The sequence below is a fragment of the Quercus suber genome, unplaced genomic scaffold, assembly GCF_002906115.3.
Source record: "Quercus suber isolate HL8 unplaced genomic scaffold, Cork oak 2.0 scaffold_21, whole genome shotgun sequence".
Lineage (NCBI taxonomy): Eukaryota > Viridiplantae > Streptophyta > Magnoliopsida > Fagales > Fagaceae > Quercus > Quercus suber.
Genome location: NW_027069486.1, coordinates 191,699 through 209,788, shown reverse-complemented (window position 1 = coordinate 209,788; position 18,090 = coordinate 191,699). Strand labels below are relative to the sequence as shown.

General features: G+C 33.6%; 3 protein-coding genes across 3 annotated transcripts; 1 reads left to right on the top strand and 2 right to left on the bottom strand.

Annotated features, from left to right (window-relative positions):
- Nucleotides 1–245: 245 nt before the first annotated feature.
- Nucleotides 246–1,022, bottom strand: LOC136063248 (uncharacterized). Its single transcript, XM_065763365.1, has 2 exons — nucleotides 971–1,022; nucleotides 246–784 (listed from the first exon to the last, which is right to left on the bottom strand). The coding sequence occupies exons 1-2, from the start codon at nucleotides 1,020–1,022 to the stop codon at nucleotides 246–248; spliced, it is 591 nt and encodes a 196-aa protein (XP_065619437.1).
- A 1,146-nt stretch (nucleotides 1,023–2,168) lies between these two features.
- On the bottom strand, nucleotides 2,169–2,945 carry LOC112038377 (uncharacterized). Its single transcript, XM_024071188.1, has 2 exons — nucleotides 2,894–2,945; nucleotides 2,169–2,707 (listed from the first exon to the last, which is right to left on the bottom strand). The coding sequence occupies exons 1-2, from the start codon at nucleotides 2,943–2,945 to the stop codon at nucleotides 2,169–2,171; spliced, it is 591 nt and encodes a 196-aa protein (XP_023926956.1).
- Nucleotides 2,946–15,982: 13,037 nt separating this feature from the next.
- On the top strand, nucleotides 15,983–17,663 carry LOC136063619 (CASP-like protein 4D1). Its single transcript, XM_065764260.1, has 3 exons — nucleotides 15,983–16,191; nucleotides 16,632–16,755; nucleotides 17,162–17,663. The coding sequence occupies exons 1-3, from the start codon at nucleotides 16,040–16,042 to the stop codon at nucleotides 17,381–17,383; spliced, it is 498 nt and encodes a 165-aa protein (XP_065620332.1). The 5' UTR covers nucleotides 15,983–16,039; the 3' UTR covers nucleotides 17,384–17,663.
- The last annotated feature ends 427 nt before the right edge of the window (nucleotides 17,664–18,090 follow it).

Sequence of the window (18,090 nt, the reverse complement as noted above, 5' to 3'; positions counted from 1 at the left end):
CAATTTTTCAATCATCATGATAGCCTATTATCGTCTCAATTGTCTGGAAGTAATCTTGGAACAATGTGAACTATAAAATGCAAGAACTTTATAAAAAAACATATAAAATAAAACACATATTATAACAAGAACAATGTAGTCTATACATTACACACGTACATAACTCAAACCAAATTACAATAAAACTCACACACTCGCACAAATTCCTATGACTCATGCTTCTCAACATACAAAAAAGAAAGTTCTTACGACTCGCCTTGCAATTGCCATAAATGTTTAATGAGGTCCAACTGGAGTTGAAAATGAATTTTTCGGTCTCTAATGCGTCCATGCTTCTCAATGTATGACATAAATCCATCACTTTGTTCATGTAACACTTGCAGAGGAGGATTATCCACTCCATCAATTTGTTCATAATCCATGTCTACCACTTCATTATCATCCCGCTCATCTTCAACAATCATGTTATGGAGAATTATACACGCTTTCATGATTTTTTGGAGTGTTTCAAGATGGAAAAATCGTGCAGGCCCACGGACAATTGCAAAACGTGCTTGAAGCACTCCAAATGCACGCTCAACATCCTTCCTACACGCCTCTTGGGCTGCTGCAAATAATTTATACTTATGTCCTTGTGGAGCTGGGATTGTTTTAACAAATGTTGCCCACTTTGGATATATGCCATCAGTAAGGTAATATCTCATTGTGTAGTCATGACCATTGATTGAGTAATGTACTACAAGAGCACGTCCTTCAGCAAGTTCATTAAATACATGAGATCGGTCTAACACATTAATGTCATTATTTGACCCAGGTAACCCAAAAAATGCATGCTATATCCAAAGATCATATGATGCTACTGCCTCCAAAATAATAGTAGGTTCACGAATATGATCACAATATTGACATTTCTATGCAGATGGACAATTTTTCCACTTCCAATGCATGCAATCAATTGAACCTAACATACCTGGAAAACCTCGGCATTCTCCAGGAGCTAACAGTCTAGCAATGTGATCCATTGTTATCAGTCCTATATTTAACCTAGCTCTTTCACCCATACTTTACAAATTAATTGTTTTTGTGCATGGGCCACAAATACCAACCCTACACTCCTAATACTAAGAAAAAAAAAATTGTATATAAAGAAAAAAAAAAAAAGCCCTAAAAGTCTAGAAAAAAAATCTAAACATAGCAAACTTGAAAAAAAAAAAAAAAGACTTTCAAGCTAATTCCAAGAAGGCCCGATGATTTTGACTCGTTTGACATTATGGTTAGATTTTTTGCCTCCACAATTCGTTCGTCACCTGTTCTTCTTCTTCTTCGTCACCTTGTTCATCATATGGTAATAGTAGTAATCCACTTCCCATCGACACCAACTACATTGACTTTACATGTTGAAAATGGATCCCTGTTCTTCTTCTTCTTCGTCGTCATTACCTTGTGCATACGGTAATAGTAGTAATCCACTTCCCATTGAAACCGACTACACTGACTTTTTCATTTTTAAAAATTTTTAATAGCAAGACTACATTGGCTTGGCTTAATAAGAGCATCCACAGCAGTGGAGCTAAAAATTTAGCTTTTTAGCTCCACCAAAAGTTACTTTATCTATTTACCTACACACATGCTGCAGCAGTGGATCTATTTTAGCTTTCAACATAATAAAATAATATAAACATCACAATAAAATAATATATCTACTACAATAAAATAAAATATCTACTACAATAAATAACAATCACAACCACCTGTAACCGTCACCGCCACCGCTACAGCTGCCGCCCTGCCGCCCCGCCACCGCCATCGACTCTTCCACCACCGCCACTGCCGCCGCCGCCACACGATAGCAAATAATCGTCTAGTGTTAACAAGTAATTTTTTTAACCCCAAATCATACTTAATACATTTTGTTTTACTAAAACAATTTTTCAATCATCATGATAGCCTATTATCGTCTCAATTGTCTGGAAGTAATCTTGGAACAATGTGAACTATAAAATGCAAGAACTTTATAAAAAAACATATAAATAAAACACATATTATAACAAGAACAATGTAGTCTATACATTACACACGTACATAACTCAAACCAAATTACAATAAAACTCACACACTCGCACAAATTCCTATGACTCATGCTTCTCAACATACAAAAAAGAAAGTTCTTACGACTCGCCTTGCAATTGCCATAAATGTTTAATGAGGTCCAACTGGAGTTGAAAATGAATTTTTCGGTCTCTAATGCGTCCATGCTTCTCAATGTATGACATAAATCCATCACTTTGTTCATGTAACACTTGCAGAGGAGGATTATCCACTCCATCAATTTGTTCATAATCCATGTCTACCACTTCATTATCATCCCGCTCATCTTCAACAATCATGTTATGGAGAATTATACACGCTTTCATGATTTTTTGGAGTGTTTCAAGATGGAAAAATCGTGCAGGCCCACGGACAATTGCAAAACGTGCTTGAAGCACTCCAAATGCACGCTCAACATCCTTCCTACACGCCTCTTGGGCTGCTGCAAATAATTTATACTTATGTCCTTGTGGAGCTGGGATTGTTTTAACAAATGTTGCCCACTTTGGATATATGCCATCAGTAAGGTAATATCTCATTGTGTAGTCATGACCATTGATTGAGTAATGTACTACAAGAGCACGTCCTTCAGCAAGTTCATTAAATACATGAGATCGGTCTAACACATTAATGTCATTATTTGACCCAGGTAACCCAAAAAATGCATGCTATATCCAAAGATCATATGATGCTACTGCCTCCAAAATAATAGTAGGTTCACGAATATGATCACAATATTGACATTTCTATGCAGATGGACAATTTTTCCACTTCCAATGCATGCAATCAATTGAACCTAACATACCTGGAAAACCTCGGCATTCTCCAGGAGCTAACAGTCTAGCAATGTGATCCATTGTTATCAGTCCTATATTTAACCTAGCTCTTTCACCCATACTTTACAAATTAATTGTTTTTGTGCATGGGCCACAAATACCAACCCTACACTCCTAATACTAAGAAAAAAAAAATTGTATATAAAGAAAAAAAAAAAAGCCCTAAAAGTCTAGAAAAAAATCTAAACATAGCAAACTTGAAAAAAAAAAAAAAGACTTTGAATAGGGGGGAAGACAGATTTGAAATTTCCCATTAATAATCAATTTTCTCCCCAAATGTGGGAGAAAACCATTTCACCCATTAAGGTGAGAGTTTTCTCCTCCGACCCATCATATTGGGGTGAAAGGAGAAAACTCTTGAGTCTCACCATTTTCACTTTCCCTCTCCTCTCCCTAACTAAACACATTTTTCTCCTACATTTTCTTGTCTCGCTTCTCTTCCCTTTATTTTTGCCCCTAACTAAATGGAACCCAATCAATTGCAAAAGCCCTTTACAAAGTTTAGGGATGAAAAAAAAAATTTCAAAATTTAAGGATGAAAAACAAACCTTTGATATAGCTTAAAGACCAAAATAATATTTAATCTTTTTTATAATAAAGTTTTGACAAATGTGGTTGTCAGATGCCTCCCATTTCAACACACAAAGTCACACATAATACAAGTGTAATTAAGGAGAAATTATATGTGGGTGAGTTTCAGTTAACTCGATTAGTAAAGTCTCTGATGATTAAATAAGAAATTTGAAATTCAATCCCTGCTTACATAGAAAATTGACTAGTGTCTTAGTCTGGTAATAAAGAGATATTATTAAGAGCAAACATCATAAGTTGAAACTTTAAAAAAAAAAAGGAAAAAAAGAAGAAGAGAAGTTATATAATGCAATTGGAGGACCAGGTCACCTTAGAAAAATTATATCTTGTACCGATATATGCTGTGAGGCCGGCATATGAGTGAGAGACCCAACATATGCCAATTACACGATATACCTTCTCATGTGTAATAATCCTCTGTTCTAATCAACGAGTGACATTTGTTTTAATAAGGTTTACTCCGTCCTAGTCAAGCTAATTCCAAGAAGGCCCGATGATTTTGACTCGTTTGACATTATGGTTAGACTTTTTGCCCCACAATTCGTTCGTCACCTGTTCTTCTTCTTCTTCGACACCTTGTTCATCATATGGTAATAGTAGTAATCCACTTCCCATCGACACCTAGGGGTGTGCTCGGTTCGGTTTCGGNTGAATAGGGGGGAAGACAGATTTGAAATTTCCCATTAATAATCAATTTTCTCCCCAAATGTGGGAGAAAACCATTTCACCCATTAAGGTGAGAGTTTTCTCCTCCGACCCATCATATTGGGGTGAAAGGAGAAAACTCTTGAGTCTCACCATTTTCACTTTCCCTCTCCTCTCCCTAACTAAACACATTTTTCTCCTACATTTTCTTGTCTCGCTTCTCTTCCCTTTATTTTTGCCCCTAACTAAATGGAACCCAATCAATTGCAAAAGCCCTTTACAAAGTTTAGGGATGAAAAAAAAAATTTCAAAATTTAAGGATGAAAAACAAACCTTTGATATAGCTTAAAGACCAAAATAATATTTAATCTTTTTTATAATAAAGTTTTGACAAATGTGGTTGTCAGATGCCTCCCATTTCAACACACAAAGTCACACATAATACAAGTGTAATTAAGGAGAAATTATATGTGGGTGAGTTTCAGTTAACTCGATTAGTAAAGTCTCTGATGATTAAATAAGAAATTTGAAATTCAATCCCTGCTTACATAGAAAATTGACTAGTGTCTTAGTCTGGTAATAAAAGAGATATTATTAAGAGCAAACATCATAAGTTGAAACTTTAAAAAAAAAAAAGAAAAAAAAGAAGAAGAGAAGTTATATAATGCAATTGGAGGACCAGGTCACCTTAGAAAAATTATATCTTGTACCGATATATGCTGTGAGGCCGGCATATGAGTGAGAGACCCAACATATGCCAATTACACGATATACCTTCTCATGTGTAATAATCCTCTGTTCTAATCAACGAGTGACATTTGTTTTAATAAGGTTTACTCCGTCCTAGTCAAGCTAATTCCAAGAAGGCCCGATGATTTTGACTCGTTTGACATTATGGTTAGACTTTTTGCCCCACAATTCGTTCGTCACCTGTTCTTCTTCTTCTTCGACACCTTGTTCATCATATGGTAATAGTAGTAATCCACTTCCCATCGACACCTAGGGGTGTGCTCGGTTCGGTTTCGGTCGGTTTGTATAGGTATGGCCAACCGAAACCGACTATTTCGGTTTGTGAAATTCTCAACCGAAACCGACCGAAATGACTGGAAAACCATCGGTTTCGGTGTTTATCGGTTTCGGTCGGTTCGGTCGGTTTTCAATTTTCAAAGAGAGAGTTATTGAGATTTTCAAAACCCTAAATTTAATCACATATACAAAACAAAGTGATAGAGCACCAGAGAGAGAGCAGAGAAAGAAAAAATTCCAACAATATTTGTTCAACAATTTACAGTATTACATACATATTCCAACAAAAATTGAAAATATTTTGAATTGGCAAAAGGTCCAGACAGAACTTTACCGTTGTTGAGGACATGTGACTTAGAGAGAAGAGAAAGGCATGGCCATGGTCCAAGCCTCCATCTCTCAAGCCCTCACCCTCTATTTCCGATCTCAATCCGCAGCGAGCTCGAGGCCCAGAGGCGACGGCGCACCACGAGGCTCTAGAGCGTCTGAAAGCCCTTCGTCAGGGCGGATCCCACCGATCGGAGTCCGGCGCCGGCGTAGAGTTCCAAATCAAGCTGGACAAACCGATTTATGACACCGTCGAAGAGGACGAGTACGATGCACTCGTGGCCAAGCGGCGAGAGGAGGCTAGGGATTTTATTGTCGAGTCGTCGACGACGACGGCCTCGGCTACGGTGACGAGGGCGAGGAAGAGGACTGGTCCAAGTCCAGCCTCCCTTTATCGTCCGGTGAGCTCAGATGAGAATGAAAGAGAGACAGAGAAAAAATTGAGAGAAACAAATGGGGGAAGGGGCGGCTGAAGAAAGAAAGAGGGAAAATAAAAAGGGGTATTTACGTATTTATGCTACTACTAGGGTTTTAAAAAATGAAGTAGAAAAAAATATCCACATCTTGCGCGAAGGCTCGAACCTGGGATCAGGTAGCTAAACCATAAGGAGCATACCATTAAGCCACTGAGCAGTTATGTTTTAATGATACGTAAATATATATATATTCGGTTAGTTCGGTTCGGTTTCGGGTGAAAAAGTCCAACACCGAAACCGAAACCGAAAATTTCGGTTTTTAAGAAACCGAAACCGAACCGAAACCGAAACCGAACCGAAAATTTGACAACGGTTCGGTCGGTTTTGGTCGGTTTGTTCGGTTCGTCGGTTTTTTGCACACCCCTATCGACACCAACTACACTGACTTTACATGTTGAAAATGGATCCCTGTTCTTCTTCTTCTTCGTCGTCATTACCTTGTGCATACGGTAATAGTAGTAATCCACTTCCCATTGAACCGACTACACTGACTTTTTCCTTTTTAAAAATTTTTAATAGCAAGACTACATTGGCTTGGCTTAATAACAAGACACAGTTCGTGTTGGGTCCATAATATCTAACCCCATCAACATCCTTTTTACTTTTCAAAGGAGCCCATTGATTAATTAATCTACAGATATATTCGTATTGGAAAAATCTTTTCTTGTGGTTAATCAAGAAAAAAAAAATGGTAAAGGCAAGCAAGGAAAAAAGTACATTTTTTCTATCATAACCTTTAAATGGCGCTGAAAGTGGTGGCTTTCTGATGTTACCTATTTTTTTTTTATGAACTGATGTTACCTAATTAGGACCAAGTCAAACTATTAAAACAAATATTACTTGTTCATTAAAATGGAGGATCAATGGACGTCGGTGACGTGGCCCTCCAAGTACATTTTATTTAGATGAACTGATGCTACCTAATTAGGACTAAGTCAAACTATTAAAACAAATATTACCTAATTAGTACTAAGTCAAATTATTAAAACAAATATTACTTGTTCATTAAAATGGAGGACCAATGGACGTAGGTGACGTGGCCCTCCAAGTACATTTTATTTTAGCAACTTTTTCATTAAAAATGGGTCCCACGATACTATTTACACATTTAAAATTATTTTGCTACAGTATTTTTCAGTTTTCAGTTTCAGTTTTCAGTTTTCAGCTGTATCCAAACAGGCCCTAAGTCAAACTATTAAAACAAATATTACTTGTTCATTAAAATGGAGGCCAATGGACGTAGGTGACGTGGCCCTCCAAGTACATTTTATTTAAAGATGTGTTATTTTTATAAGAGAAATAATATGTCTACAATATTTTTACAACATTTTTACAACAAATCTTAAGTGGTAGGTTGTTACTGGTTGTTATTGTTGGGGCAAAAAATAAAGTTGTGTTATTTTTATAAGAGAAATGATATGTCTATAATATTTTTACAACATTTTTACAACAAATTTTAAGTAGTAGATTGTTACTGGTTGTTATTGTTGGGGCAAAAAAGTAATCTTAGTGTTAGTTTCAAATTTGAACCAATAACAACTAATCACCTGTGATTTGTTGTAAAAATATTGTATAATTGTTGTAGATGTAGTATCTTTCTTTTTATAATATTTTCATAATAAATTATAAGTAATTAGTTGTTATTAGTTCAAATTTGAACCTAACACCGAGATTACTTTTTTGCCTTAACTATAACAACCATTACAATCTGCCACTTAAAATTTGTTATAAAATAATATGAACATATCATTTTTCTTTTATTTTTGGGCCACTGTGACTTGCTTCTACTTTTTGTTTTATTTTATTATCCTTCATCTTTATGAAATTGTTAGTTGCCACTTGTTACTCATTCATTTGTTATCATTTTTTAGAGCAGTCAGCAAAAGTACTGTTCGCTTTGCAACTCTTCTCAAAAGATTTTTATTTAGGGAAATGTTGACGGATGTACTTAGAATAATGATTAATAATTTATTTAAATAAAATTTTTATGAAAAAAGAAAAAAAATTAATGTTTTGATAGCTTTTCAAATTTTCATAAAAATGTTGTCAAAATTTTCTTAAAATGGATTGTTAATCGTTGTCCTAAGGGCACATATTAGCATGACCCTTTTACTTAATGCCTCTCTCTCTCTCTCTCTCTCTCTCTCTCATATTTATCTTGTTTTGTGAAAACATACTAAGCATTTATTTAGCAAAAATTAAAAGAATTGAATCTATCTTAGCATCCTTTATTATTTTAAAATGAATAATGTTATGTTCATAATATTTTCATAACAAATTCACAATGAATCCTAAGTGACAGATTGTTATTGGTTTTAAACTGGGTTCACTACTGACATTACTATTTTATCTATTAATAATAGCTTGTCATCTATAATTTATTGTGAAATTATATTAAACATAGCAAATTGCAAGTGTAGACAATAACAAAACAAGCGAGCAAATTTGGGCAAACTGCTGCAAATCTAGGAAAACATAAAAGAAAAAGGAAATCAATCAAATAGATAAAAACTCAAGAGATTATAGAGAGAGAAATAAAAATCATAATATCATTAACCAAGTAGTGGATTTGGTTTGGGTTAGAAGTCGATCCAACATTGTGCTCCATTCCATGATTTCTAAAGAGAGAATTGTTGGGCTACGTGAAGTTTAGTTGTGACCCTACTCAACTTGGAAGCATGAATTTTTAAAAGTGAGAATTTTCTAAAGACATGTAGTTTGGGTATTGATTTGTTGCTTCAAATTAGGTTTGATGTATTGATGTACTGTAACTACTGCCTCTATATTTTCTCTTTTATATAGGAAAAAACGCAGCAACTCCATCGACGAAGGCAAATTCTTGAGCCATATAAAATTTTTATGTCGTGTGATTGCCTTTTATGTGCTACTTTTCTTCTATCTTGTCTTTCATAGATATGAGAATTCGGTTTATTTCCAGCAAGAGGGAGAGGGGGAAATCAATTACAAAGAGAGGGAGATGCTGATTTGGAGAGAAAGAGAGGAGAGGTCAAAGAAGAAGAAGGAACTGAAAAGAGATAGGGATTATGTGATTTTTGAAGCTTATTATAACAAAATTTTCACCATTTAAATTTGAAGCTTATCATTAAAAAAAATTTTGGTACATGAGGTCTAATCCCATGCTTCAGTTTTGAAGCTTATCATTATTTCAAAATAATAAAATCTTTTTCTCAAAAGTGGAAATGATCTCTCAAATATCTTTTTTTTTTTCTCCAGTATATTGAAAATTGTTTGTAGAAGTGGGAGCCAAACAAATACCATGTAAATATTATTAACTGAAAACTAGTTTAAAATTCCAATTTTTTGAAAATTATTTTTCACATTGTTTTGAAAACAAAAATGCTAAATTGCTAATGACACGCCTAAAATTTGAGAGTATTTGGATTTTACACCTTAAAGTTTTAGAATTTGAATTTTATCCATTGAAGTTATATTTTGTTGCATCAGTAATCTCTCTATTCATATTTTCCGTTAAATGTCATAAACTCAAGGGAGTCAATTTCATACCGGAGACTGTACCGGTTTGGCCAGTGGAATGATATATTTCAGTACCAGTTAATACGGTGTACCGTTTCGGATTTACCGCTATTTTATATATTTATTATATATATAGATAAACAGAATATTTAAAAAAAAATAATAACAACCTAAAATTTAAAATCTGTTGTGAAAATATTGTAAAAATATTGTGAATATAATATTTTTACTATTATTTTGGTACACATATCTCAATTTTCAAGGACCCCTGCCAACAAATTGTTAATAACTCACCTTTTTTTTTCACCTCCACTCATCCCTTTTACTTTTACTATTTATCTTTTTCTATTTTTATCTTGGTTTTATCTCCTCCACATGTTTACATCTACTGAGTCTTATCCCATTTCAAATTTCAAAAGGCAAGTCATCTCCTTACCTTTGGTCAGAGATGTCAGTCATCACATGGCTGGCTCCCAAAGCAAAACTCAAAGAGAAGCAAAAAAAAAAAAAAAAAAAAAAAAAACGAAGAAGAAGAAGAAGATTCACACAGACATTGCAGAGACTACGAAGGAAAATGGGAAGCTAAGCAGAAAAGAGACTGAGATACGAGAAAGATGTATCAGATCGTGAAATTTGTTGAGAAACTATCTCAGGTGAGTGAAAAATTATAGAGAAATTTCTGTTTCCTCTGTTTTGGGCCAGTACAGCCGAAATGCTCCGGTACTGCCGATATTTTAACCGGTACGAAATGAGGACTTTTTTGTATCGTTCCAGGCACTGGTATGGAAAATATCCGTCGTACCGACCGGTACGGTACGAAATTAATTACATTGCATATACTTGCCATGCGTGTTTAACTCGTTCAATAAAAATGATGTCATTCTAGGGGTGTGCTCGGTTCGGTTTCGGTCGGTTTGTATAGGTATGGCCAACCGAAACCGACTATTTCGGTTTGTGAAATTCTCAACCGAAACCGACCGAAATGACTGGAAAACCATCGGTTTCGGTGTTTATCGGTTTCGGTCGGTTTCGGTCGGTTTTCAATTTTCCAAAGAGAGAGTTATTGAGATTTTCAAAACCCTAAATTTAATCACATATACAAAACAAAGTGATAGAGCACCAGAGAGAGAGCAGAGAAAGAAAAAATTCCAACAATATTTGTTCAACAATTTACAGTATTACATACATATTCCAACAAAAAATTGAAAATATTTTGAATTGGCAAAAGGTCCAGACAGAACTTTACCGTTGTTGAGGACATGTGACTTAGAGAGAAGAGAAAGGCATGGCCATGGTCCAAGCCTCCATCTCTCAAGCCCTCACCCTCTATTTCCGATCTCAATCCGCAGCGAGCTCGAGGCCCAGAGGCGACGGCGCACCACGAGGCTCTAGAGCGTCTGAAAGCCCTTCGTCAGGGCGGATCCCACCGATCGGAGTCCGGCGCCGGCGTAGAGTTCCAAATCAAGCTGGACAAACCGATTTATGACACCGTCGAAGAGGACGAGTACGATGCACTCGTGGCCAAGCGGCGAGAGGAGGCTAGGGATTTTATTGTCGAGTCGTCGACGACGACGGCCTCGGCTACGGTGACGAGGGCGAGGAAGAGGACTGGTCCAAGTCCAGCCTCCCTTTATCGTCCGGTGAGCTCAGATGAGAATGAAAGAGAGACAGAGAAAAAATTGAGAGAAACAAATGGGGGAAGGGGCGGCTGAAGAAAGAAAAGGGGAAAATAAAAAGGGGTATTTACGTATTTATGCTACTACTAGGGTTTTAAAAAATGAAGTAGAAAAAAATATCCACATCTTGCGCGAAGGCTCGAACCTGGGATCAGGTAGCTAAACCATAAGGAGCATACCATTAAGCCACTGAGCAGTTATGTTTTAATGATACGTAAATATATATATATTCGGTTAGTTCGGTTCGGTTTCGGGTGAAAAAGTCCAACACCGAAACCGAAACCGAAAATTTCGGTTTTTAAAAAATGAAACCGAAACCGAACCAAACCGAAACCGAACCGAAAATTTGACAACGGTTCGGTCGGTTTTGGTCGGTTTGTTCGGTTCGTCGGTTTTTTGCACACCCCTATCGACACCAACTACACTGACTTTACATGTTGAAAATGGATCCCTGTTCTTCTTCTTCTTCGTCGTCATTACCTTGTGCATACGGTAATAGTAGTAATCCACTTCCCATTGAAACCGACTACACTGACTTTTTCCTTTTTAAAAATTTTTAATAGCAAGACTACATTGGCTTGGCTTAATAACAAGACACAGTTCGTGTTGGGTCCATAATATCTAACCCCATCAACATCCTTTTTACTTTTCAAAGGAGCCCATTGATTAATTAATCTACAGATATATTCGTATTGGAAAAATCTTTTCTTGTGGTTAATCAAGAAAAAAAAAAAATGGTAAAGGCAAGCAAGGAAAAAAGTACATTTTTTCTATCATAACCTTTAAATGGCGCTGAAAGTGGTGGCTTTCTGATGTTACCTATTTTTTTTTTATGAACTGATGTTACCTAATTAGGACCAAGTCAAACTATTAAAACAAATATTACTTGTTCATTAAAATGGAGGATCAATGGACGTCGGTGACGTGGCCCTCCAAGTACATTTTATTTAGATGAACTGATGCTACCTAATTAGGACTAAGTCAAACTATTAAAACAAATATTACCTAATTAGTACTAAGTCAAATTATTAAAACAAATATTACTTGTTCATTAAAATGGAGGACCAATGGACGTAGGTGACGTGGCCCTCCAAGTACATTTTATTTTAGCAACTTTTTCATTAAAAATGGGTCCCACGATACTATTTACACATTTAAAAATTATTTTGCTACAGTATTTTTCAGTTTTCAGTTTCAGTTTTCAGTTTTCAGCTGTATCCAAACAGGCCCTAAGTCAAACTATTAAAACAAATATTACTTGTTCATTAAAATGGAGGGCCAATGGACGTAGGTGACGTGGCCCTCCAAGTACATTTTATTTAAAGATGTGTTATTTTTATAAGAGAAATAATATGTCTACAATATTTTTACAACATTTTTACAACAAATCTTAAGTGGTAGGTTGTTACTGGTTGTTATTGTTGGGGCAAAAAATAAAGTTGTGTTATTTTTATAAGAGAAATGATATGTCTATAATATTTTTACAACATTTTTACAACAAATTTTAAGTAGTAGATTGTTACTGGTTGTTATTGTTGGGGCAAAAAAGTAATCTTAGTGTTAGTTTCAAATTTGAACCAATAACAACTAATCACCTGTGATTTGTTGTAAAAATATTGTATAATTGTTGTAGATGTAGTATCTTTCTTTTTATAATATTTTCATAATAAATTATAAGTAATTAGTTGTTATTAGTTCAAATTTGAACCTAACACCGAGATTACTTTTTTGCCTTAACTATAACAACCATTACAATCTGCCACTTAAAATTTGTTATAAAAATAATATGAACATATCATTTTTCTTTTATTTTTGGGCCACTGTGACTTGCTTCTACTTTTTGTTTTATTTTATTATCCTTCATCTTTATGAAATTGTTAGTTGCCACTTGTTACTCATTCATTTGTTATCATTTTTTAGAGCAGTCAGCAAAAGTACTGTTCGCTTTGCAACTCTTCTCAAAAGATTTTTATTTAGGGAAATGTTGACGGATGTACTTAGAATAATGATTAATAATTTATTTAAATAAAATTTTTATGAAAAAAGAAAAAAAATTAATGTTTTGATAGCTTTTCAAATTTTCATAAAAATGTTGTCAAAATTTTCTTAAAATGGATTGTTAATCGTTGTCCTAAGGGCACATATTAGCATGACCCTTTTACTTAATGCCTCTCTCTCTCTCTCTCTCTCTCTCTCTCTCATATTTATCTTGTTTTGTGAAAACATACTAAGCATTTATTTAGCAAAAATTAAAAGAATTGAATCTATCTTAGCATCCTTTATTATTTTAAAATGAATAATGTTATGTTCATAATATTTTCATAACAAATTCACAATGAATCCTAAGTGACAGATTGTTATTGGTTTTAAACTGGGTTCACTACTGACATTACTATTTTATCTATTAATAATAGCTTGTCATCTATAATTTATTGTGAAATTATATTAAACATAGCAAATTGCAAGTGTAGACAATAACAAAACAAGCGAGCAAATTTGGGCAAACTGCTGCAAATCTAGGAAAACATAAAAGAAAAAGGAAATCAATCAAATAGATAAAAACTCAAGAGATTATAGAGAGAGAAATAAAAATCATAATATCATTAACCAAGTAGTGGATTTGGTTTGGGTTAGAAGTCGATCCAACATTGTGCTCCATTCCATGATTTCTAAAGAGAGAATTGTTGGGCTACGTGAAGTTTAGTTTGTGACCCTACTCAACTTGGAAGCATGAATTTTTAAAAGTGAGATTTTCTAAAGACATGTAGTTTGGGTATTGATTTGTTGCTTCAAATTATGGTTTGATGTATTGATGTACTGTAACTACTGCCTCTATATTTTCTCTTTTATATAGGAAAAAACGCAGCAACTCCATCGACGAAGGCAAATTCTTGAGCCATATAAAATTTTTATGTCGTGTGATTGCCTTTTATGTGCTACTTTTCTTCTATCTTGTCTTTCATAGATATGAGAATTCGGTTTATTTCCCAGCAAGAGGGAGAGGGGGAAATCAATTACAAAGAGAGGGAGATGCTGATTTGGAGAGAGAAAGAGAGGAGAGGTCAAAGAAGAAGAAGGAACTGAAAAGAGATAGGGATTATGTGATTTTTGAAGCTTATTATAACAAAATTTTCACCATTTAAATTTGAAGCTTATCATTAAAAAAAATTTTGGTACATGAGGTCTAATCCCATGCTTCAGTTTTGAAGCTTATCATTATTTCAAAATAATAAAAATCTTTTTCTCAAAAGTGGAAATGATCTCTCAAATATCTTTTTTTTTTTTCTCCAGTATATTGAAAATTGTTTGTAGAAGTGGGAGCCAAACAAATACCATGTAAATATTATTAACTGAAAACTAGTTTAAAATTCCAATTTTTTGAAAATTATTTTTCACATTGTTTTGAAAACAAAAATGCTAAATTGCTAATGACACGCCTAAAATTTGAGAGTATTTGGATTTTACACCTTAAAGTTTTAGAATTTGAATTTTATCCATTGAAGTTATATTTTGTTGCATCAGTAATCTCTCTATTCATATTTTCCGTTAAATGTCACATAAACTCAAGGGAGTCAATTTCATACCGGAGACTGTACCGGTTTGGCCAGTGGAATGATATATTTCAGTACCAGTTAATACCGGTGTACCGTTTCGGATTTACCGCTATTTTATATATTTATTATATATATAGATAAACAGAATATTTAAAAAAAAAATAATAACAACCTAAAATTTAAAATCTGTTGTGAAAATATTGTAAAAATATTGTGAATATAATATTTTTACTATTATTTTGGTACACATATCTCAATTTTCAAGGACCCCTGCCAACAAATTGTTAATAACTCACCTTTTTTTTTCACCTCCACTCATCCCCTTTTACTTTTACTATTTATCTTTTTCTATTTTTATCTTGGTTTTATCTCCTCCACATGTTTACATCTACTGAGTCTTATCCCATTTCAAATTTCAAAAGGCAAGTCATCTCCTTACCTTTGGTCAGAGATGTCAGTCATCACATGGGCTCCCAAAGCAAAACTCAAAGAGAAGCAAAAAAAAAAAAAAAAAAAAAAAAAAAATATATATATATATATATATTTTTTTTTTTTTCTTTCTCCAGTATATTGAAAATTGTTTGTAGAAGTGGGAGCCAAACAAATAGAGTGTAAATATTATTAATTGAAAACTAGTTTAAAACTCCAATTTTTTGAAAATTATTTTTCACATTGTTTTGAAAACAAAAATGCTCAATTGCTAATGGCACTTTTAAAGTTTGAGAATATTTGGATTTTACATCTTGAAATTTCAAAATTTAAATTTTACCCCTTGAAGTTATATTCTGTTTGCATTAGCAATCTCTCTATCTATATTTTTCGTTAAATGTCACATAAGCTTGTCATGTGTGTTTAGTTCGTCCAATAAAATGATGTCATGTTATTTTTGTAGCCTAAAAAAAATTAAATAATAAAAATAAATATGACACGACATTATTTTTTGGATGAACTAAATGCACATGACAAGCTTATGTGACACTTCAGGGGGTAAATATGGACGAAGGGGTTGTTCATGCAAACTAAATATAACTTAGGACTAAAATCTGAATTCTAAAACTTTGATGCGTAAACGAGAGAAGAAAGATAGGAAATTTCTTGGAGAAAAATATCGGATAGATAGTGGCAAAACCACGTGGTGCTGACTTTTAACATGGTTGCTAGAGGATCCCTCGACTCGAGTTTGCCAATTGTGTGTATCAAGGTGAATTACAGGTAAGGATCGTGGAAGAAGTATATTTACAGCACAACCATTAACTCCTACATAAATATCAGAACAACTGGTCCCAATTTCATATCATAGAAGAAAAAGCTTTAATTAGGCGAAGATGGCACTACGAAAATCTCATATTGCTATTCTTTCGTTGAGAGGCATATCTTTACTTTTCCTATTAATATCATTCGTAATCCTTATTAACAACGGTAATTACTATAAAAAAGCTGGCCTAAAAAATTACTTCGTTGGGCTGGGAACCTACAGGTAAGCACTGAAAAATTCATTTACACCACCATTACGGTAATTATCTTTAGTTATTTTCTTTACCATGGTCCATTATTATTATTTTTATGGATAATTCGATAACCACGGTCCATTATTAATTTAGTTTAATTTTACAGTAATTATTATTATTATTATTATTATTGTTTTATACAAAGAAGACTTATTTGGTATTAGAAATATATAACTAAGAATGTTATAACTTAATGTTACAACTTGCTCTTATTTATTAGGAAAATCAGGATTCATATCCTCATTGTTTATTATTGTAACTATCATATATATATATATATATATTAGAATTAGCAGTAATTCTAAATTGGCACACTAAAAATAGCCTTGAAATATTCATTCTAATGAAAAAATATGAATGGTTACTGAAAAAAAAAATTAACAATTTAAATTTTCATGTTAAATTGCAGCTACATGTTTGGTGCAACCATCATCGGCATTGGATATACCGTCTTGCAAATAATTGTATTTGTAATCTTCCAAATCATAATGAAGAGCGATAAATACATTGTATTTGAATTTTATGGTGACAAGGTACAATCATCATATTGTTATCGTACTAATTTCATTAATTTTGGTGTGAAATATTTGGGCTTTTTAGGCTTATTTTGTGTTTAAATAGCTTCCATTTTTAATTTAATTTTTTTTAAGTTGGCATTTCGCATTTCAAGTTTCACATTTGCAAAAGAGAAAAAGGAAACATCATAACTTATCCTTTGATCAAAGGATAAAGTTTTCTTCTATACCAATTTGAAAGTATCTCCTACTATTAGTACTAAACTTTAGAGGAGTCACCATTTATAAGGCCACTCGTGGTATGATAATAATAATAATAATAATAATAAAAGTAAAAACTATTTTAGCAAAAAAAAAAAAAAAAACCATGTAACAACTTTGTTATATTTTAATTTTAGAGTTTGACATTGAATCGCCTTGGCAGGCTATATCATACCTATTACTCAGTGCAGCAGCAGCAGGAATTGGTGCTAGCAGAGAGTTAAAGCCTCGCTTAACTGATAAAGACAAAAATGTAGATCTTTACAACAATTTCAACAATTACTTAAGTAAGGGATCTGCAGCAGCTAGCCTCCTTCTCCCTGCATTTGTATGCACGGCAATATTGTCAATTCTCTCTTCCTATGCATTGTCAAAGAAAATTTAGGGGTTGATTAATTAAGTTGTTATTAATAAAAGTTTCTTTTGTGAGGTTTTCTCTATTCTTCTGCTTACTAGCTAGCCTAGTTTTCTTGTAGAACTTAGATTTTGTGAAGCAATTGTTGTCAGTGTATGTTACATATTCTGCTTCTATAAGCCTAAGTTGTATTAGTTGGTATTAGAGCCATGTTGTACCGCATCAGCTAGCCCCGTGATTCGTTTATTTTATTTTTATTCATATATGGTTTAATAAATGATTCCTCAACTCTTCACTAATGTGTTTTTAAGAGCCGTATTGAGATTTTATGCATGAATGTAAGTCATACAACTTAATGTTAGAGTTTGACTCAAATTCTTACTCATTTAGAATTTGATTCAAATTTCCCATTCTGATTTAATTTGCTTTGGAAGTTGTCTTTTCTAATAAGGAATAAATGTTGGAGCATTGTATATATGCTCTACTCTTAAGTCTACTCTTAAGGGATTTTGTGGCTTTGGCCCAAAATCCTTAATGAGGAGAGACTTTGAATTAGTTTTAGAAAGCTCTAAAGAGATTTTTTGATTTGAGTGTATTAACACTTTTGTAACATATGTAATTCTCAGACAACCTAAAATCTTGTAGGTAATAATAGTGTCTATTTTTAGGTTGTGTTTATTTAGATATAAAAAATTTCGGGAACGCGTTTTTTTATTTTTTTGGGTTTTTGGTCCAAA